The 23,549-nt window shown below is 34.9% G+C and overlaps 1 protein-coding gene across 4 annotated transcripts in view; it reads right to left on the bottom strand.

Annotated features, from left to right (window-relative positions):
* Window positions 1–21,778, bottom strand: part of Bco2 (beta-carotene oxygenase 2) — a 29,935-nt gene extending 8,157 nt beyond the window's left edge. Inside the window, exons 1-9 of one of the 4 annotated variants that reach the window (XM_015489874.2) lie at window positions 21,535–21,553; window positions 21,393–21,448; window positions 16,925–17,129; window positions 10,836–11,047; window positions 10,509–10,624; window positions 9,632–9,734; window positions 5,528–5,656; window positions 4,622–4,782; window positions 3,565–3,732 (exon numbers count right to left, since the gene is read on the bottom strand). In XM_015489874.2, the coding sequence (XP_015345360.1) occupies window positions 3,565–3,732; window positions 4,622–4,782; window positions 5,528–5,656; window positions 9,632–9,734; window positions 10,509–10,624; window positions 10,836–11,047; window positions 16,925–17,115 (1,080 nt within the window). In that variant the 5' untranslated portion in view covers window positions 17,116–17,129; window positions 21,393–21,448; window positions 21,535–21,553. Of the gene's footprint in view, window positions 1–3,564; window positions 3,733–4,621; window positions 4,783–5,527; window positions 5,657–9,631; window positions 9,735–10,508; window positions 10,625–10,835; window positions 11,048–16,924; window positions 17,130–20,522; window positions 20,893–21,392 lie in introns of those variants that run through there. The other 3 variants (XM_015489873.2, XM_015489876.2, XM_048796034.1) reach the window with 3 other exon arrangements.
* Window positions 21,779–23,549: the final 1,771 nt, after the last annotated feature.

The raw sequence follows: 23,549 nt of genomic DNA on the forward strand, positions 1-23,549 counted from the left end.
AAGGAAAAGAAAAGATCAAATAAACAGTTTAGAAAGGAAGAAAAGAAAATGTCTTTTTTGCATATGATAAAGATAGTGATATGGAAAATCTAAAAGAATCTATGGATTTTTAGAATTTATAAGACCCTTATATTATTGACTACAAGATGAATAAAAATCAGTTGCTGAGGAGGATTCAAGATGGCAGACTAGAGAGAGGCTGCATTCTGTTGTCACTCTGTGACCTGGGATTCAAGTAGTGGGAATACTGTTTCTCTGCAAGTGATTAGTGGACCCCTGAGAGCTCCTCCATTGAGGAATCATGGCTGCAGTGCCAGCACAGGACTCCTGTCCACTCTCCCACGTAGGACCTCCTGGTACCCAAGAAGGACCATCAGCATCAGCGCCTGCGCAAGACTCCTGACTGCTGCCCACATGAAGGATTGCTGGCTACAGTTCCCATGTGGAAGCCCATCTACCAATGTGGGGCTCTGCCTGTGGCCTCCATCTTGGGACACAGCAACCACAACCATAGTCCCCTACATGCAGTAGCCTGCACCTGGGGACACTGCACAGGGTCCGGAGACAGCTGCCAGCCACAACACTACATGCCACAGAGCTGCATCTCTGAACACACGGTACATTGCCACCACCCAGCCCCACCCAACCTGGCACCCATGGGTGAAAGCAGCCGCCTCCATCTTGGGACGCCTTCGTCACCATCTTTAGTTGGGGCAACCCCCAGCTTGGAACACTGGCTGGGGCTTAGAAGCAATATCAAGGTACTTAAAATCCCCAACTCCCTCCTCTTCCAGACAGCTAACCTGGCACAGTAATTGCGGCTATGTAGCCAGTCCATATCTCGCAAAACCTGGTCCTGACCAACTGCTCTCTGACAGGTGCGTAGCCCACAAGACTCCAGAGAGAAAGGTTCCTTATTGGTAAGTAGAAATGGAAGGGGTGAGTGAGATACAGTTTAGAAACTAAATTAGGGACTAGGAATTGTGAGGTTTACAGACAATATAAAGAGATAAGACCACAGGCCCACATCACACAAGCCAGCTCCAAAGGAGATCCTTGGGGTGCATTTTTTTTTCCTTTATACTAAAGGAAAAACCAAACAAAGGAGAAACCAAGTCAAGTTAAATACCAAAAATAAACAAAAATTACCAGGAAAACAAATCATGTCTCAATAATAACCCTGAACATTAATGGCCTAAACTCACCAATCAAAAGACATGGACTGGCAGATTGGATTTAAAATATATATATATGCTGCTTTAAAGAGACTCAGCTCATAGGAAAAAGACACGCACAGACTGAAGGTGAAAGGTTAGGAAAAAACATACCACTCACATGGACTATGGAAACAAGCAGGTGTTTCCATACTCATATCAAATAAAGTAGACCTCAAGCCAAAGTTAATCAAAGGGGATAAAGAAGGACATTTTATACTGCTTAAGCGAACCATACATCAACAAGACATAACGATTATAAATATATGTATATATGTCCCAAACAATGGAGCATCTCCATTTATCAAACTCTTCTCAAGTTCAAGAGTCAAATAGACAACAACACAATTATCCTGGGTGACTTTAACACACCTCTTTCACCACTGGATAGATCTTCCAAACAAAAGCTAAACAAAGAAAATATAGAACTCAGTAACACAATAAATAACTTAGACTTAACTGACATATATAGAATATTTCATCTTTCAACAAGAGAATACACTTTCTTCTCAGCAGCACATGGATCCTTCTCTAAAACAGACCATATACTATGCCACAAAGCAAGTCTCAGCAAATACAAAAAAGAGAGAGATAGAGAGATAGAGATACTACACTGCATTCTATCAGATCATAATGGAATGAAACTATAAATCAATGATAAAATAAAAAATAGAAGCTACTCCAATACCTGGAGACTAAATAATATGTAATTAAATGAACAATGGGTTGCAAAAAGCATCAAAGAGGAGATTAAAAAATTCTTAGAGGTAAATGAGAACACTGATACAACATATTGAAATCTCTAGGACACTATGAAGGCAGTACTAAGAGGAAGGTTCATTGCATAGAGCTCATTCCTTAAAAGAAGAAAAAGTCAACAAATAAATGACCTAACACTACATCTCAAAGCCGTAGAAAAAGAAGAACAAATCAACATCAAAAGCAGTAGAAGACAGGAAATAAATGAAATCAATGAAATGGAAACAAAAGAAACAATTGAAAAAAAATGACAAATCAAAAAGTTGGTTCTTTGAAAATAATAAATAAAATTAATAAACCCTTAGCCATGCTAACAAACAGAAGGAGAGAGAAAACTCAAATTACTAACATACATGATGAAAAATGAAATATCACACCAGACACTATAGAAATACAGAAGATAATTAGAAATTATTTTGGAAATTTGTACTCCAATAAAACAGAAAATATTGAAGGCATTGACAAATTTCAGAGTCATATGATTTGCCCAAACTGAATCAGGATGATATACACAAGTTAAACAGATCAATTTCAAGCAATGAAATACAATAGGGATGCAGCCACATCAATGTTTATAGCAGCACAATTCACAATAGCTAAATGTGGAACCAACCTAGTTGCCCTTCAGTAGATGAATGGATAAAGAAACTGTGGTATATATACACAATGGAATACTACTCAGCATTAAAAAAGAATAAAATCATGGCATTTGCAGGTAAATGGATGGAGTAGGAGAATATAATGCTAAGTAAAGTAAGCCATTCCCAAAAAAACAACAAGATATGTAATATCCTTATAATGAAAAGTACAACATTACTGAGAGAAATTAAACAGGACCCCAATAAATGGAGGAATATTCCACATTCATGGATTAGAAGACTCAACACTGTAAAGATAACAGTCATCCTCAAGTTGACATATACTTGCAATGATCCCAGTCAGGGTTTTTTCCTTTGCAAAAACTGACGAATTGATTTGAAAATTTTGGGTATACAGAGAGCTAAGAAAAACACAGGCAATTTTAAAAATGAAAACAGCTAAAAAACTTAAACTACAGATATCAGAACCTACATAAAGCTATAAATAGTTAGGAAGTATAGGTAAACTTATTAATAGGTACTGTTTTAAGATATTTTAAAATAAAACTATAAATGAAAAGTAAAACTAAAGACAAAGCAAATTTATATTATATAATACAAGAGCAAGTTTTACCTTGTATTTAGTATCAGGAAAAAGTGAATCTCTTCAGCCAGATGAACTAATACACTGGTGGTCCATTTTAATATCCTTCCAGCAAATGTTCAGTATATTCCGTGCTTAAATGTAATATAGAACTACTCACAATGGCTTCACAGCACCTATCTTAGCTGTCTTTACCATGTTTTCTATTTACTAAGCATTAAGTAAGCTACTTCAAATTATTTTTTAATATTAAATAAACAAATGACAAACCTGTATCTTCAATGCTCTAAAACTACTCTCCCTCCTTGTTTGCTACAAGAGGGCAAGGGAAACGGATAATTCCAAAGCCAAAGCCAGATTTTGACTGCATCACAGCTATCCTGCCAACTGACAAATCAGTGACATTTACCTGATCGAGCCCTTCCCCAGATTTCCTGAGATTCTGTAGTTGGTAAATATCTAGGTTTCTTCCATTATCTTGACAGCACATATCAATTATAATACAGCCCTCATCCTCAAAGGCATTGATTTGATGAAAAGTAATAAAAGGTTTGCTGTAGTACATCCCTGGAAGAAGCTGCAGGGGAAAACACAAACTGAGGTTGGTTGGTTGGTTTAACATTTTCTTTTCTTTCCTTTAGGGAACAGATCCACAAAATTCAAATTAAGGATACCCCTACTCCTTATATTGTACACCCAGTAGTTACAAAAGTGGAATCCATAATGTAGAAACAAATGTGCTTTAATTTAATTGCTTGCTTAATTATTTGATATAGAACAGTCAACTGCAACAACTAATTAGAAAGTCCTCATGAAATATGGTCCAATGTTTTAAAGGATAAATAAATTCTTAACTACATAGTTAAATAGAAAATACTACTACTTCGTAAACCTATTAACTAATTAACTAATTTTTTTCAAAGAATTAATTAATTATTTTTCAAAGTAATGCACTCATTATTAAAATTTTTTAATGAAATTCAGGTAGAGCAAAATTAGAATAGTACTACTTGGAAAGGTTAAAATGTAACAGCACTGTTATTAATCAGGAGTATAAAAAGATATTCAACTAACATGGCTTGGACTTTGGTGGGGTTATCATATTGACATGTTGATAAGTCACAGAAGGAACTAATGGAAGTATCACTGCAAAAGTTACAGAGGATCTCTCATGAGTACTATTCTCTTTCGCAACTACTATGATAGGGAAATCCATGATAAGAGAGTTTCCTAGATGCCATTTTAATTGAATCAGATAATTAAAAGAATAAAAACATTTTCTATAATTTTCCAATATGTAAATACACTGTAGTAATTAATAACTAGCCCAACCAACAAAAGAAGGTGATATTCTTGATTAAGGGTGTCTTAAATAATGCTGGTGACGATTTAAAAAAAATCAACCACAAGGAAATTCACATTTGAGTCCAACCATTTTCATGATAAATATTCTCAAAATACTCCACCTGTCCAGTGTGTTTATCCACCACATAAAATCGGGTATTATACTGAGGTTCCCAGCTTATCCCATCTGAAAAGGCCTTTCCTCGAATTTTAGAAGTGACAATTTTCCACAGGTTCATCTTTAGAGGCTGTTCAATGAAGATTATATAGTTCTTTGTCATTCCTAAAAGGTTCCATCAAACAATAAAATATTATTTAGCAAACTGGAATCGTATGAAATGTGACAGTTACAGAACCAGTGCCTGGACATATTATTGCTGACCTAAACAAACGACAGCCAGAAATACTTCTTCACTATTTCCCAGCTTTGCTAGACATATTTCCTGTTCCTACATAAAAAGGGGAACTGCTTAGAATAGCTTGGGTTGAATGTCCTCAGCTTATCTGACATCTTTTTTATATTTAGACTATTTTGGTTTATGAACAAAGTAAAGTGTCATTTATGACCTGTACATTTATCCTTATTCCTTTTCTATTTATACTGGGGGTATATATACACCTAGGAGCATGGCCAGAACTATGTAAAATACAGAAAATAAATATTCTGAATAGAAGTTGAAGGAATCTGTGTAGAATATGAATTTGCCCCAAAATATATAGTCTAGACCTTTTCATGTATGATGATTACTTGTGGGCTTTAAAGTTGCCAAAACTGTGAACGGTCACTTAACTTTTTGGTAATTTCTTGCACTGAAGTTAGAAAGCTAGCAGTTTGCTAAGTTCATTTTATTTAGTCAAGCACTTCTTATGCAAGCAGTTAGCTAGCATAAGAAGTGCTTGACTAAATAAGATGAACTTAGCTGGTATTAAAATGCAAACCTAGTATTATCACAACACTCTTAACAAACTATTAACACAGCACTTGCCAAAACAGGGCCCAGTGCAATTTGCCTCCTCTCTGGACTCACCAAAGCTGTGGTAGTAAGAAGGTTTCATTTTCTCTTCAGAAGAAATAGAACATATCACCTGGGCTCCATGTATTGTTTCCCCAAGGTCCACCTTCTCTGGAGGAACCCGAATAATATTATAGCAGGAACCTGGAAAACAGACCTGTCTTTACTGTTTATATACATTTTAGAATAATAAGGAAAAAAAAAAAAACCTTACCCTTGTCAAGGACTTGGCAGTTAGTAGGCAAACTATAAATAGTTATTGATAGATTAATTAACATCATATTTGATAAATCAGTCAATGAATGAATAACTATTTGGATGATATTTAAAAATTTTTATCTTGGTATTAGAATTGCCAGTGTGGGTCATGATAAACTTGGGTAACATAGAATTTTGCAATCTTCAGTCTTCTTTTGGAACAAAATAACTAGGTAGTTCTTGATCTGCTTATTCTGTAATTACATAATGAGTACTTCTAAACTCCAGACACTGTGCTAAATGTTCTAAGCATTATATCCCAGGGATTTGTATATAATAGTGTAAAAATCTCTTCTTTTATAAAGCTTAAATTCTAATAAATCGTATAAGTAAAAAGTACAATGCATCAGGTGGTAATAAGTAAAATAGAAAATAAGCCAGGGAATGGTGATCAGTAGTGACTGTGTAAGGGTAGGGCTACTGTTTGCACTTTTAAATCTAGTAGTCTGGGAAGGCTTCACTGAGTAAGTGGCATATAAATAAAGACCTGAAGGAAATGAAGAAGACAGCCTTGAGGTTTATCTGAGAGAAACTCATTCCAGACAGAGGGAAAAGCAAATGCAAAGATTCTCAGCCAGGAGCAAATTTGGAGTGTTCAAATAATAGCTGAGACCAGAGTGGTTCTATCATAAGGAGGAGAGTCTAAGAGATGAGGCCAGAGAGGTGGGAGTGGCTTAAAAAGGACTACTCTGGATGCTTATACACTAAAGTGCACCAAGAGCAGCAGTAAGGAAACTAATAGGCTTCTGCAATCATTTTAAATTAAAGAAGATGGTGACTTGAAATAGACTGGCAGCCATGGAGTGGTATGACATGGTTAAACTTTGGAGACATATTGAAGGCATTGCTGAAATTACTTTTTAATCAATTAAATATGGATGTCAGAGAGATATGTGAAGGATGACTCCTAAGTTATTGTCATGAGCACCTATAAAAATGGAGTTCCCATAAACTGAGATGAGAAAGACTTATTTTAAGAAGAGAAAATTCATGGGGAAAGATCAGGAGTTTGGTTTTCGACAAATTAATTTTGCGATGTCTATTAGACATCTGGTTAAAAAAAAAAAAGATCACTGGGACTGAGGTTATGGCTCAGTGGTAGAGTGCTTGCCTTGCACGAGTGAGTCCCTGGGTTCCATCCTTAGCACCACATATTTAAAAAACAAATAAAATAAGGTATTGTGTCCATCTACAACTAAAAAAAAAAAATTTTTTTAAATCACTGACTAAGCAACTAGATATAAATTACTGAGTAGACCCAGTTGGAGATATGGACATGTTTAAGACCCTATTACACATTTATAAAACATCATGCTTCAATGATTAAAGAAATGACAGACAAACTCTATGGTTCAAGAGCACTGACTATCTTTAACCGATTAGTATGAAAGACATATTTTAAATAAGTTATTAAAAAACAGATCAATTATGTTTAAAGGATTTTGTTAATTTTAAAAATGCTTTTAAAATATCTGGGAAAGCTAATAAAATTGAAAGTTTTCTGTTTCCAAAAGATGGAAATTAATGGCAAGCATTTTATTACAATGGGAATCACTAAATTTCCCCCAAATGTAACCTAAGTAGTTGAGCTCCCTGGAGCTACATGTACATTGAGTTTCAGTTCAAAAACTTCTCATTAAACCAAATAATCCAGTGAGAAAAAAGAAACAGGTTCAGTGTTAGTTGGGATTAGAAGACAAAGGAAACATTTCCTGTCTCTGTAATTGGATTAAGTGGCAATTACTCAATTCACTGAATTTAAACACATTAGTCAATGAACTGTGGTAACTGCAAGTTTTAAAGGCATTAGTCAAGGCAAACACACCCAGGAAACACCCAACAGAGGGAATACTCAAGAAGATAAGACCTGTCCAATACCGTTAGACTAACTGGCAGGCCCACCAGAAGTTTGTGTAAACAGCAACTCAATGCAAAGTAATCACAAGGCACAGCCCCTTGTGATTAGAGCTGGATTTCTCAGGGAGATGCAGGAACACAGAGATCACCCAAGGATCATATTTAAAATTGCAAATTTCTGGCCCTCTTTCAGTTCTACTGAATCAGAACCTGAAGATAAACAAAACTCAGTGATCTACAATGCTGGCAAGCATTCCAGATGATTCTTAGACACATTGAGGCTGAGGATCACAGATCTGATGACTATTTGTTCTAACATAAGTAATCCTGAATGGTTCAACAATATTTTTCATATGAATGAGTTACAAAGTGATTTACTTGATCAACAGAGTTGATTAAGAAGTATACTTTTGAAAGGCAGCAGAATACAACAGACACTAGTATGGCAATATGTAAATCAATGGATGTGTAACTGATGTGATTCTGCAATCTGTATACAGGGTAAAAATGGGAGTTCATAACCCACTTGAATCAAAGTGTGAAATATGATATATCAAGAACTATGTAATGTTTTGAACAACCAACAATAAAAATTTTAAAAAAAGAAGTATACTTTTCATCAAAAAATACAGGTAGACAAAATAACCACTGAATCAGTATATCCATTTGCTGAAATATTTTACCTAGAAGGATGTTTGCTGTTCCCTATAACATTTCTGAAGAATTCACCTCTTCCTGGAATTACAGAAGAGGAGTGGAAGCTGGATGCTAGGGTGTCCAGGGCATCCTATCTGTACTTTAGCCAGTAAAACACAAAACTGCCATATTCATCTTCATATAGATTCAGATGTGTACATATGAAATACACAGGAACAACCCACAAAGCCAATTACTCACCAAAAGTATACCATTAACTTATACAAAGGTTTCATAGGTCGTAGATGGTAAGTTAATTGATACCTAAATAGAAAGATAATCAGAAATATCTAGTACTTATACTAACACACTCCTTTTCAAACAGAGATATGTATACTCAGGTATAGAGACATGAGTTTGCATGTTCTAAGAGAATGGATAGATAGGTGAAAAGTTCCTTAACAAGTGAAGGAAGAAATAGTGACTAGGTAAAGACTGGGTTATAGTGACTAGGTAAAAAAAATAGCAATGCCATCTTCTGATGGATTAGTAATCCATTGTGATGGATTACTAATGAGATGGTCTAATAGCAAACCTTTGAGTGTGAGTTGGGCTTGGAATCAGGTCTGGTAAGACATGGAAGCTTACCTAAGCAAGTGACTTAAATTTCCTCAAGATTCATTGCCCTCATGGATAAAATGGAGAAAATGATAACACTTCCTCAGGAAGCCATTATAAGGATTAAATGAGAAAATATAGAGGAGAATGCTTAACACTGTCACATGGCAGTTACTTGATATACATTAATGATCATTATTCACTGTTAGAAATTTCTGGAACAGATTGATATGCAATAGTGAAAGCATGTGAATGACCAGGAAAGAGATGTGGTATAAATAATTGTGAATGCAACTCCACTATGATTTTAACTTTCTTTGTAGTACATTATTCTCATGACAAAAATAAATTCCTTTCTATGTAATAGTCGATGTACCTTCCCTATATGTGCTTGCTGCAGCATTCTAAATTTCTTATACTTACGGTATGGTACTTCTTAAAAATTCAAGTTCAAGATATATTTACTGAAAATCCCTACAACACTTGTAAAACAAAGTCATGACGGAACATAAAAATGTAAGTTATGCTGAAAAGGACAAATAGAAAATCAGCTGCTAAGCAAAGGTGCAAAAGGACCAGAGAACAGATACTTAATCATATATTTAAGCTCAGTAATGCCACTTTGGAAATTTCCTTCTGAATCTTTCAAGTGAAGTTTCATGTGTTTACATCTTAACCATAATAAAACAATAGAAGAGGAAGACAGTTAACTCCCAATTATTTCTAAAAATACCTCCATCCCAACTTTACCTTGTGGTCCATAGGAATTCCCCATATTGTATGCTGTTCCATCCGGATCATAATGAGGATGTGCAGTTGCTCCATTTACAGCAATAAATTTGCTCCAATCCACCTGCAAATTTAAGATCATTAGAGATTTTTAAATATTACATGCACAGATCTCTACTGATGTGCATAAGTAGTAGAGACATGTAAATTATTTTTAAATAATATATGAAAACTACAGTATAAGCCCTAATTTCTTACCTCTGAGAAATCAAAATTAGTTTTCCCACTAAAGAAAAAGAAATTGAATCTAAAAGCCAAAACCCACCACCAACAACAATAACCTAAATAGATTTATCCAAGATTAAGGGAAAGTTCAAAAGAAGCAAAAGAATTAAAATTAAAATTTTAGTCAATGTGTTAAAACAATATGGATCTGAGGCTGTGGTTGTAGCTCTGTGGCAGAGTGCTTGCCTAGAGTGTGAAGCACTGAGTTCAATCCTCAGCACCACATAAAAATAAATAATAAATAAAGGTATTGTCTCCATCTATATTTTTAAAAATATATTTTTAAAAATATTTGAAAAAAAAATATGGATCTAGACAATCTCCAGTTCAATACTATTCTGCTAGAAAGAACATAAGCCTATCAAAGTAAATCAGTAATATTCTATTTCTCCTCTACCCTAACCTTCAGATATTAGGATTAAGTTTTCTACCTTTAAGTAAAACCAACCCCATACTCCATTCTAATCAGGACAAAGGATGAATGTGTTCTGAATCAATGGATAACTCTGTTTTTGTGATTAAGCCTCCAGTTTCTCCTACTATTCTAAAAATGCATTTTGAATGGAAAGAAATGTTCGGATCTATTTTATTCATTTTTTAACCTATACATTACCTTTTCTATTTTTTCCAGAGTTTCAATGTCCACTTTATTCATAAAATTGGTCTCAGTGCTCATGTAGTAATCACCCTTGTACTGCACATAGTTGACATTGGTGTTGTCTGTCATGGCTGAAACCAACCATCAGAATTATTTTAGCATTAAGAATTTACTGTAGTAGACACTAAGTATATATTTACAGAGAGAAAATAGCTTCAACATCCTCTCACACCAAACAAAACATGTTTTTCAAAATTTATATTTGCATGGATTATAATATAATAATTTTAAATAATGGTCACTATCACCTACAAAATTCTGGGCATGTGAAAGGCTGCTTACCAGGCCGTTCAAACTTTGACAAGAAACGTTCAAAAATATTTTTGCATGGATCAGGAAAAGCCAGTGTGCCAAATTCTGAGATCACAATTCGATTTCCAACACTGTTGGTCTTATATGTATCACTCTGTAGAAACTTGCTCCTGTATGTCACTGTGCCTTTCTCCATCCTGAACTGATGAAGCAAAGCCATTCCATCAAACCAGTGACTGTACCTGCAAATTCGAGAAAAGAACAGGAAAACATGTATCAGTAAGAAAAACATGCAGTCAAAATTAAAGGTGGAATAACACATCCACATTTCAAACGAAGAGATAAGAAGATTACATGGACTCCCAGTACCACCTGATTATTCAGAAAGTTTAAAATTCAGGGAAGATGGCATTTTGAATATCCTTTTTGTATGCTTTTCTTCTATTAATCTCCCCTACATCAGTTTAATACTGGGGATTGAACCTCAGGAACAACAGCAACTTATGTTCTCCTAAACCGTACCCTTGTTAAAAATCTCACATTCCATAAGGCTAAAGAAAAACCCTACAGTGTGAATCTTAAGATAATTCTGAAATTTACCCTGCAGCCAAGAGACTAGCTTAAGAGGTTATAGAAAACTTGGCACCTTACAAATTAGAACAAGTTCCTAAGCTTTTCGAAATAGTTATCTTCATAGCTTATATATATTAAATTTTCCATTTACTTTAAATTTTTTTCAAATTTTTCACAATTGTATAAAGTAAAATAAACAGGATGACTGTCCTTCCTGCATAATCATTTTTTTTAGAGAGAGAGAGAGTGAATTTTTTTAATATTTATTTTTTAGTATTCGGCAGACACAACATCTTTGTTTGTATGTGGTGCTGAGGATCGAACCCGGGCCGCACGCATGCCAGGCGATCGTGCTTGAGCCACATCTCCAGCCCCCTGCATAATCATTTTTGTCCTTATAATTATACTAGAAATGTTCTACTTAAATGATAGAATATTGAAAAACTGTGAGAAAAAATTTGTGGTTTTGCTTTTAAAAGGGCTTATTATGTGGTCCTTTCATATGCTTGACAGAGTGAATGCTTAATGATAGGTAAACAAAGCTAACATCATTGTCTTAAAAGGCAATGGATGGGCTGAGGTTGTGGCTCAGTGGTAGAGCATTTGCCTATCTTGTGTGAGGCACTGGGTTCAATCCTCAGCACTGCACATAAATAAATAAAGTCCATTGAGAATTAAGAAAATTCTTTAAAAAAAAAAGACAATGGTTCCTCAAAGTAGAGATTAGGAAAGATATTTGTTCACCCATGTTCATAGTGGTTTTACTCACAACAGCCAAAAGGTGTAAGCAGCTTAAGTTTCTACTGATGGTTGAATGGATAAACAAAATGTTTACATTGTGGGGCTTCAAGCATGCCACCCTAAAATATGTCGCTTTGACATACTGATTATTTTGTGTTAAAAGCACTTGAAAAACACCAACTGCAAGAAGAGCACTCTGACCTTCCCTTTTCTTTCTGAAAGCAGAAAATAACTCCCACGAGAAAGGTACTTTCTATGTGCCAGAAGGAAGACATTTCTATTGCTGGAGATGGGGCATGAAGGCCAAGAGAAATCTGTAACAAACTTTGGTAAACTTGTTTCATATCACTTTCCTACAATTAACTGCTCTAGACTTAACCCTTGTCTTGTCATATTTCCACAATTTACCACTCTTTGTTCAACCCAGCATATAATCTTTTAGTTCTGATACTTTAGGTCATCATTTTTCTTGTGAGGGTTCCCCAGTTGATGTAACAATTATTAAATAATGTTTGTATGCTTTCTTCTATTAATCTTCCCTACATCAGTTTAATACTGGGGATTGAACCAAGGGGCACCCTACCTACACCCTCAGCCCTTTTATTTTTTATTTTGAGACAAACTTGTGATCTTCCTGACTCAGTCTCCTCTGAGTTGTTGGAATTATAGGCCTGCACCACCTCCCCTAGCAGATAAGGTTTTTGTTGTTTTGTATCATTTTGTTTTAAGTTGTAGATGAACACAATACCTTTATTTTATTTATTTATTTTTATGTGGTGCCAAGAATCAAACCCAGTCCTTCACACATGCTAAGTAAGCACTCTACCACAGAGCTACAACCACAGCCTCCAGATGAGATATTTAAAGTAGTCAAAATCATAGCAACAGGAAGAAGAATGCTGTGTGTTGGGCTGGTGGGGAAGGATAATTGGTGTGTTGTTGTGTTAACTGGTAAAGAGTGTCAGTTTTGCAAGACAAGAACATTCTGAAAGTCTGTTTCACAATAATGCAAATACACTTAACACTACTGAACTGCACACATTAAATGATTAAGGCATATGGAAATTTTTATGTTTCATGTATCTTACCACAGTTTTTTAAATTCAGGAAAAAAAAGAAAAAGGCACTCTTAAACCAATCATTTCAGATGGCACCTTTATTATACACTAACTTCAGTAAGTTCTTGGGTCTATACCTGGACTTTTTATTCCATGTCATTTATCTATTCACCTATTCATGAACCAGCATCACAGTGTTTTAATCGTAGAGGATTTATAGTATATTTTGATGTCTGCTCACTACTCCTGAAAATTTTTCATTTTCAATGTTTTCTTGACTATTCTTTGAATATTTATTTCTTCTAATGAACTTTACTATCAATTTGTCTAATTGCCTTAAATAGCTTGTTGGAGTTTTTATTAAGATTGCATTAGGCCTTGGGTTCAATTCCTAACACCACAGGGAAAAAAAAAAGAAGAAGAATGGACTTTGGGCTGGGGTTGTAGGTCAGTGGTAGAACATTTGCCCAGCACATGTAAGGCACTGGGTTTCAATCCTCAGCACCACATAAAAATAAATACATAAAATAAAGATATTGTGTCCATCTACAACTAAAAAACAATTTAACAAAAAAGATTGCATTAGATTTATAAATTAACTTACACAGAACTGAAATCTTTATAATGTTGAATCATTCTACTCAAGAACAGGGGATGGGCTTTCCATTTGTTCAAGTGCACCTTCCAAGAGTTTTAAAGTTAGCACATTTCTTGGTAAGTTAGTTTCAAAGTATTTAATCTTCTTTGTCACAATTGGAAATGAAGTTTTTCCTATCATTATGTTACTGCTTGTGTCTATGACGGCTACTGATTTTAGTATGTTGATTTTATACCCTGTTACCTTATGTTTATTGTTAAGATTGAGTTTATTATTGATTCTCTATAGTTTTGTAGGTTTGCTACTATATCATCTGCAAAGAAGAGTAAGTTTTACTTCTTTACTAAGCCTTCTGCCCTTAATTAGTGTCACTGGTCTAATTGTATTGCTTATAACTGGTATAATGTTGAACAGCAGTGGAGATACTAACATCCTCTCCTTGTTCCTGGAGTTAGAAAAAATGCTTGTAGTAATTCTCAACTTAGTATTACTCAACTTACTTACTGTAGTATTACTCAACTTACTTACTTAGTTTTAGCACAAAATATTGAGACAGAGATAGAACCATAGAGATAGATACGTATGATATGATAAATATGATATGTATACTAAGCATATATGCAAACATAGTTAAGAAACTGCAGCGTATGGTGGTGCATGCCTGTAATCCCAGCTACTCTGGAGGCTGAGGCAGGAGGATCTCAAGTGCAAAGCCAGCCTCAGCAAAAGCAAGGCACTAAGCAACTCAGTGAGACCCTGTCTCTAAATAAAATTCAAAACAGGACTCAGAATGTGGCTCAGTGGCCGAAATGCCCCTGAGTTTAATCCTTGGTACCCCTCCCCAAAAAAGAAACTATTCATTAAGTCCTATTTTCTTGAGCAGGTTTTTTGAGCAATTGATGTTGACTTTTGACAAGTATCTTTCAACCTTTATGGAGATAATTCTATGTTTATTTTTCCAGAGATCTATTAATGTGGTTATATAATAATATATGTATATAATGAATCTATCTTGCATTCTTGGAATTACTCCCACCTGATTATAGTGAATTTTATTTTTAATATGATGTTAGATTTTTCTTGTTAATAAAATATCTTAGTCCTATGTTAATATTATATATTTTGTATTTTATCATGGGTTTTTACAAATAAAATTAGTCTATAATTTCATTTTTGCACTATCTTTATCCTGTTTAAATACCAATATCATAAAAATTTGGGAATTTTCCCTTTATTTTCAATGCTCTATAAAAATTATAAAGCATTAGAACTACTTCATATCTGAAGGTTTGAGAGACTTCGGTAAAATAATCTAGACCTTGTGCCCTTCTCCTCTTCCTCCTTCTTCTTCGAATATGTCTTTATTGACATTCTCTATTTCTTCTACATAAACTGGTCTTTTTAAACTTTATATCTCTACCAATTTTAGCAATCTGTTTTTCCCTAGAAAATTATCCATTCATCAAGGTTTTGAAATGTATGTGCTTAGAGATTTACAAAGTCTGACCTTGAACTTGGTATCCTCCTGCCTCAGCCTCCTGAGTTGCTGGGATTATAGGCATGAGCTACTAGGCCCTGTTGATAGTGTAAAGTTTTTTGTTTGTTTGTTTTTTAATCAAAACAACAACAATAAATCTACATATGGCTGCAATTATTTAAAACAATTCTATGGAAACAGGGTAGAGAACTGGCAAGAAATACACCAAAGTGCAATAGGGGATGTGTCAAGTGGTACATGCTTTTCCCCCTCTCTACATTAAAAATATTTTATATAAATAACAATTTTTATAATGAGTAATTTTTTTCCAATACTTAAAAATGATTAAAAAAAGCAGAATCCTTCCAGAACATAGGCATTTTGTTTCACATCCCTACTAGACACACAGACATGATATCCTGAAGAGTTTATATCTATTCATCGAGTGCTATCTGGGTGCAGTACACTATTCTGGATATTAAAGATATCAAGTGATTAAAAAGCTTCTGCTTTCATGGAACTTATATTCTAATAGGAACAACACAGCTAATACACAAATCAACAAACAAAACCACAGACAATGACAGTGCTGTATAGAGAATTAAATTGGTAATATAATAATTTCTAGTGTTTTTAGATTGGAAGATAGAGAAGACTCAAAGAACAGGAGATCTAGTGTGCATCTGGACGATAAGAATGAGACCTGGAAAGATTGGGGAAGATAGGTAAGAGAGTTAATGCTAAGATGCTGAGCAAAAATAGATGTGGCTGATAGCTAAATTATGGAGCCAACTCAGATGTCCTTCAGTAGATGAATGGATAGGGAAACTTTGGTATACATACACAATGGAACATTACTCAGCATTAAAAGAGAATAAAATCATGGCATTTGAAGGTAAAAGGATGGAGTTGGAGAAAATCATGTTAAGTGAAGTACGCCAATCCCAAAAAACCAAATGTTTTTGGAATGTTTTCTTTGATATGAGGATGCTGATCATAATGGCAATGAGGGGTGGGGGTGGAGCATTGGAGGAATGGAGGAACTTTAGATAGGGCAAAGGGGAGGGAGGGAGGGAAGGAAGGGAGCAAGGAAGTAGGAATGATGGTGGAATGAGTTAGACATCATTACCCTAAGTACATGTATGAAGACACGAATGGTGTGAAAATACTTTGTGTACAATCAGTGACTTGAAAAATTGTGCTCTATATGTGTAATATGAAATGAATTGCATTCTGCCATCATATATAACAAATTAGAATAAATAAATAATTTAATTTAAAAAAAAAAAGATGTGGCCAGTATAAGGAACTGAAAGAGGGCATTGCATCTGGGGAGTATGGGGTGCAAGCAAGAATGGTAGGAGGTAAAGACACTGCTGTCCTTCAACTTGTGATGCAACAGCTTGGTAGTCACACAGTCCTGCCACTTCTCTTTTGGCATAAACTTTGAGGGCTTCAAATTTACAATATTCTGCAGAATAGGAAAAGAAAGACATTTAAAAAACAATTAAGTTTTGTTGTTTTTTTTCTCCACTAGGCTATACTTTCTGTCCTGTAATCACAGGAACTGAATGACAATGTTTGCATCAGAGAAAAAGAAGATATTAATTCCTATTCCACAGAATCAGCCCGTTCCCAAAAATCTACATTGTTCTCCAAAATGTAGGCTTACTTATCCTTCCCAAATTCGAATTTTCCAGGTCCAACCCGAAGTAGATAGCCATGGAGCCACTCAGGAATGTGTCCCTTGACTTGAGCAGAGATGATCTGCACAGTCTCCTCCACCGTGGTCAGCAGTGGTGCAATACATGGCAAATTCTGCCGCTGCCCCAAGAGGGTTTTTTTCTGATGAGTATTTTCCATGTATGTCTTCAAAACTGTGAAGAGAAAGCCAAAGGACAACACAAAAAAAAATTGCCAGATTTTCTATAAACATGCCTATTGACCCATAAGCGATAATCTATAGACTGACAGCTTAAGGGAAATGTGAACCTAACATCAAATGGTCTCCAAATCCTTCCCTCTGCTTCCTCATTCTCAGACTACCAAAACTGGTTCTCCACTTTTGAGCCACAAAAAATCTTTCTTTTGTTTCTTGCAGTACTAATCTGCCTAAGAATTAACTCAAGACTTTATTTACTCATTCCTCATAGTTGAGCAATGCTTATCTTTTTACAAGGATCACTCTACATGCTAACCCTAGATGTGCTAATAACAACTTCACTATTAAAATTTAAAATGATTGGGCTGAGGTTGTAGCTCAGTGGTGGAGCACTTGCCTAGCACGTGTGAAGCACTGGGTTTGATCATCAGCACCACATAAAAATAAATAAAGGTATTGTGTCCATCTATAACAACAACATCAAAATTTAAATGACCACCATTCAATATTATCATAATGACCTTGACCCCAGTATTTTAGATATACTAGAATGTGATCTCAAAAATTTATAGTGATTTCTGTGAATTTGATATGATGTCAAATTTAATTTTTTCTATTTTTTAATATTTCTTTTAGTTGTAGATGGACACAATAACTTTATTTTATTTATTTATTTTTATGTGGTGCTGAGGATCAAACCCAGTGCCTCACACATGCGAGGCAAGCACTCTACCACTGAGCTACAGCCCTAGCCCCTAATTTCTTCCATTTTAATAGCATGTAGATGAAAGGAGATGGTATTTTCTATGAAAGTGGTATCATAAATTAATTTATGCAGTGATACTCATTATGAGATTACCAGAAGTTCAAAAACTACAAGAAGTAAAACTCATATATTCAGAAGCTGAAATTATCCCTAATATTTCATACTTACTGAGTGTTCACAAGACAGTATTGCTTAATGCAGAAGGGTAATCAATGCAAATAATCAATCAAATATATAAAATACAATCCTTTATTTTTTTCATAAAAGTTTAACAGTGATACAGAAGTCGAAAGTAGAAAAATAAACAAACACATATGGATATCATTCCCCTGACTAAATGAGATTTGCATTCTTTAGGCAGATATTCAGTTCAGAGGCACACGAGAACTTTTACTTTCCTGCATGTAACAATTCAGTCAAGCCCAACTATTTCCTGATTTCCCAAATAAAATTCACTTTCATTCTGTATGTCCTTCCCAAAACTTCTCCTTTAAAAAACTCTACATATTGCACAAGTTCTATCTCAAATGTTACTTCCTTTAAAAGGAAGCACAGTGTAATATTTAAGACTGTAGGCTCAAATTCTGCCTGGCTCCAGACTTCTTGGTTTCAAATCTTGGTCACTTCCCAAACAGACTCTCAACCTCTCTGTACTATTTCCTCCTTTATATTTGGGGAAATAATAATTCTCATCATACCTAAAGCTATAAGTAAATGAGTTAGAATACAATAAATACTCAAAAGTATTAGGTATTATCATTTATATAGCTTTTAATGAATAATCCAATAAGATTTACTATATATCTTCTTTCTTGGAATTACTTTATTCATTTAACAAGTGCCAGGCACTGCTGAAGGATAAAAAGCATTAGAAACTTCACTCTACTCTGCTTAGTAAAAAAACAGATTATTGATAATAAGTGATTTGTTAAACATTGTTTCTCAAAGTCCAGTCCGAGGACTATTTGCAAAGAAATAGTACCTGATGTTGTTGCTAAAATGCAAACTCCTGGACACAACTCTGTACATAATAAATCAGAATCTCTGGAAGAAAGCAATCCGGTATTCTTAGGCATATTTAAGTTTGGGAACCATATTATTAGAGGTTTTTTAAAAAATTTTTTAGTTGTAGATGGACACAATACCTTTTTATTTATTTATTTTTATGTGGTGCTGAGGATTGAACCCAGTGCACCTCACACATTCTAGGAAAGCGCTCTACCACTGAGCCATGACTCCAGCCCTTAAAAGAGGTATTAAGATGCTGCTTTTTTAAAAAAAAAAAAAAAAAAGAGAGAGAGAGACAAAGAAGCAAACCTATTTATTTTATCCTACTTTTATTAACATTATATAGATTTGTCTTATTTTCCTTCTTATTCTTCTCTTAAATTAAAATAAATTCCTTGAAGTCAGGTATTGTACTCATCTCACTTTTTTAAGTAAAATTAAATTGGATAACCTGATTGGGTGCTTATCTGAGTACAGATGCATTTGAAACATTTACATTTTAGAAAGTATTTTTATGTCTATATGTTCTATACTCCATGTTGTTGGCAATATAGTACATGCTCTTCAAACTTTCTGTGGTACTTGATATTGTTGTCAACATCTCTTCAAACCCCTTTCTATTCTTGGCTTCCGACACACTGTACTATTCTGACTTTCCTGCTCTCTTTCTGACAACTCTGTGCTTTATGCCAGCTTTGTTGCTTATTAACTGACAACCTTGGGCATATTCCTTAATCTCTCTGAACTTCAGGTTTTTCAATGATAAAGTGGGAATAAAAAGAGGTTAACACTTACTGTTCATGTCGATCTCATAATTAAATATAATGATACTTTCTAAATGTTAATTCCCTTTATTGGCTCCTTTTCCCTTATCACCACATAAATCTTCCTAAGGTGTCACCTTGAACCTTTATTCTTTCATCTCAGCATTTTCACTTGTAATCTCTATCTAGTTTCAATTCACCAATTACTTCTAGCAAGTGACTCTTAAACATGTCAAAATATAATTCTTTATTTCCCCCTTCCAAATAAATTTTTTCACCAGCCACATCACCCAGCTGATCTCTGTAAGCTTTGAATTCATTTTGTGCACTCCCCTCGCATTCACTAAATGGTTAAGTTTTGCTGACTATACCAACACTGGGCCAGTAGGGGAGGTTAAGGAGAGAACATAAGGTGGCCAATATAAATTATTAGGGCTCAAAAGTCTGCTAGAGTGCCTAGGGGAAATTGTAAAGATTTTGAACAGCTCCTCCCTCCTGGACAACTCCCTCTATTTTTTTCCTGAACCGGTCCTCAGCACAGATGCCTCAACTTCACTTTCATACCAGTCACTTCCTTCTTACTGTTCTAATTTGGGCTCTCACCTCTTAACTGGATATTATAGCAGCCTCCTAATTGGAAGGAGAAATTAGGGAATCAAATTATTTTCTACACCACAGCTTCCTAATTAGTGGGCTTATTATCCCCTTTGTGTTTGGGATGGCCAAAGGCCTTCAGCTCTAAATAGCACATCTGTAGGACTGCAGATCCCATCCAATTTTGCATGGTTAAAAATATTACCATATTTTTATGTCATTCTGCCTCTTGATAATGTCTTTTACTCCAGCCTACCTGGACCAGTCCTATTTTCTTCTTATCATAATCATAACATTCTCATTCACGAGGATAACATTCTCATAACACAAGGATATTTCTCGTGTTCTTCAGATGGAATTCACATATCTAACTCATCCTTCAAGATCCAGTTTCCATGTCACCTGCTTCCTAAGCATGGCATTCCCATTTCCTATAGCAAGAACTGATTCTCCTGAGTCTGAAATCACAAAGAAGCAATTTATAGCTCTTATAGCCCTTGTGTTATTTCCTGTCTTGTATGTTTTAGATGAATATGTTCTACAAACTCTACCACCAGTATTCCTCGAGTACAGGATCTGGCTTTTGTCTCCCCTCTTCTTCCAATACCTATTACTTTGCATAATTCGAGCAAAGTTATTGGATTAAATAATTATACAATTCATAATGCATATGGGTTAGATTTCTGACAGTTCTATATGAGCCAATTCCAAGAAATAAAATCATGAAACAATAGTAGAAATATAATTGAAAAAGTAGGTTTGAAGGCAATTCCCCAGAATGCAAATAGAAAAACCAAATATTTACATTAGAACATGTGGCAGTGATTTTCAATTTAGAAAAGTCTGAATAGTAAATATCCTTCCTATTATAGATCCAAGAAAATCCCTAAACCTGAATCCTACCCCTATATTTTGTATAAAACATGAACATGAGGACTGTTTCCCTAACAATAAACAAACAAATCCTGACTGGGCCTTCCTTCACTTCTGGCTCTGCAGAGTTGCTGCCTGTATCTGCTCTGCACAGAAAGGGAAAGCTTCAAAAGCCTTCAGTAATCTTCGGGAACGAAGCAGAGTCTTAAGTACAGACTGGCAGGAAAAGGAAAAGAAAGGGTAAATCCCCTACCTGGGAGCCGGTACACTGCCACAGAAAGAAAACCTACTGCAGTGGTAGAACGATTCCTGACAAAATGGAGAAAGATTTGAAAACACATTTTTTAATTTGTTCAGTAGCTGCAGATCCTGTGATTTCAAACGCTTACACTCACCGGCAGTCACAGTTGGAAGAAACACTAAACAATGAACGCTCACAGAACTTCCTGGGTTGTCCCTGACTCTCCAGGGTTGTCCCTGGCTCAGTGACAGAATGGGATGGGGAGGGGAGGTAAGGGGTGGAGCTTCAAAACACCAGTAATCTCTCCTTGTCCAGAGGAAATATCATCTCCAGAGCAAATATCCCAACAAACTATAATAAGGAGTCTTTCGTTTTGAAATATTAAAATTGTATCACCAATAGTAGACTCCCTTTTTAAACTTTCCTCTATCTTTACACTATTGGTAGGTCAGTTGATTTGGATCCAAGGTGATCACCTTCATTGTGCCATTCCTCTCCTCTGAAAGATTCAGACACAAAATAAAGTCCAAATTTAAGACTGTCAATAAAGGATTCTACAATCAAGAAACAACTTACCTTTCATTCTTTGCCTTTCTATCATTTCATATCTTTTCAATCGTTGATTTTACAAACATTTTTTGACAACATAGTACCACAGGGCATACCCTGTGAAGGTATGCCCACCATAAAAAATACATATATGATTTTATTACTTTAACAAACATTTTTGAACACCAGTCTATTGAATACTATGATACAAAGTAAGAATACCAAAAAACAAGAGTCAGCCCCTGCTCTCCAGCAGTTTAGATGATAACTATTCCCCATTATGAATTCTCATCTCTGCAAAGTGCCTAACATACCATGATGTGCTGTGGTTCTTCTATGCCCTTAAACAAGCTTTTCCCTGTCTGAAATAGTCTACCTTCTTTCATTTTCAGAAATCCAACTCAAAATCTACTTCCCAAGGGCTGTGGATGTAGTTCAGTGGTAGAGTGCTTGCATAGCATGCTCATGGACCTGGGTTCAATCTCCACCACTGCAAAAAAAAAAAAAATTTTTGACCCCCTTTCCAGTTCTAGTAACTCCCATAGAGATGCTTTAAACATTAGCATGTCATGTCTTCCTAGCAAAACTTTAAGTGTATTTCAATAAAGGAGTGGTGAAAAATGTCAAAAGGCAGTTTATTAAACTATTCTATACTTTCCACAGTGCCTAACATAGTATAATACACAAAGCTGGTTCAATATATGTTGTGATTAGTGTCAATGATAAATAATTTTAAAACGTTTGAAATTTATTAAAATGATAAAGAGTGATTCCTGCAACAGTATATTGCAGTTGTGAAATTATTCTTATTTATATGGGTGGTACAAAAATCATCAAAATGTGACTTTTAAAAAATAAGCCTTAATTATTAAGGTTTTAGGCATTTTGGTACTAGAAGGTGGCCATTCTGAATAGGAAAGACACTGTGACTTAAAATATGAGTTCCTTAGTCTTAATCTCAACAAATGAAATTACCCAATAAATTTTCTGGAATTATAAAGGGAATAACCAGATGCTGAACAATAATGATACTATAAAATATATAACAAGTATATTATAAAATTCAATTTGAAATAATCTGTTGACCTTATTTTTCATAATAATAATAATAATAATAATAATAAATGCTTAGCAAAACTAAAAGTATTTCTTAAAGATAGTAGGTCAACAGAGTCATCTTTCTATTTCAAACATAAAGAACTCTAATAAAATGACTCAAGATTCAGGTGAGGAGCTGGGAATGTGGCTCAAGCGGTAGCGCGCTCACCTGGCATTCTCGGGGTGCTGGGTTCAATCCTCAGCACCACATAAAAATAAAATAAAGACGTGTGTCCACCGAAAACTAAAAAATATAAATATTAAAAAGTTCTCTCTCTCTCTCTCTCTCTCTCTCTCTTTAAAAAAAAAAAGATTCAGGTGATATTCATATTAACTCAAATATCATCTTTGGTTGTTATTAAGTTTTTTAAAATTTCATTTCTTTTTTTATTAGTATTTTTTAATTGTAGTGAACACAATACCTTTATTTTATTTATTTATTTTTATGTGGTGCTGAAGATCGAACCCAGGGCCTCACACATGCTAGGCGAGTGCTCCACCACTGAGCCACAACCCCAGGCG

This window comes from Marmota marmota, unplaced genomic scaffold, assembly GCF_001458135.2.
Source record: "Marmota marmota marmota unplaced genomic scaffold, marMar, whole genome shotgun sequence".
In the NCBI taxonomy this organism is placed as follows: domain Eukaryota; kingdom Metazoa; phylum Chordata; class Mammalia; order Rodentia; family Sciuridae; genus Marmota; species Marmota marmota.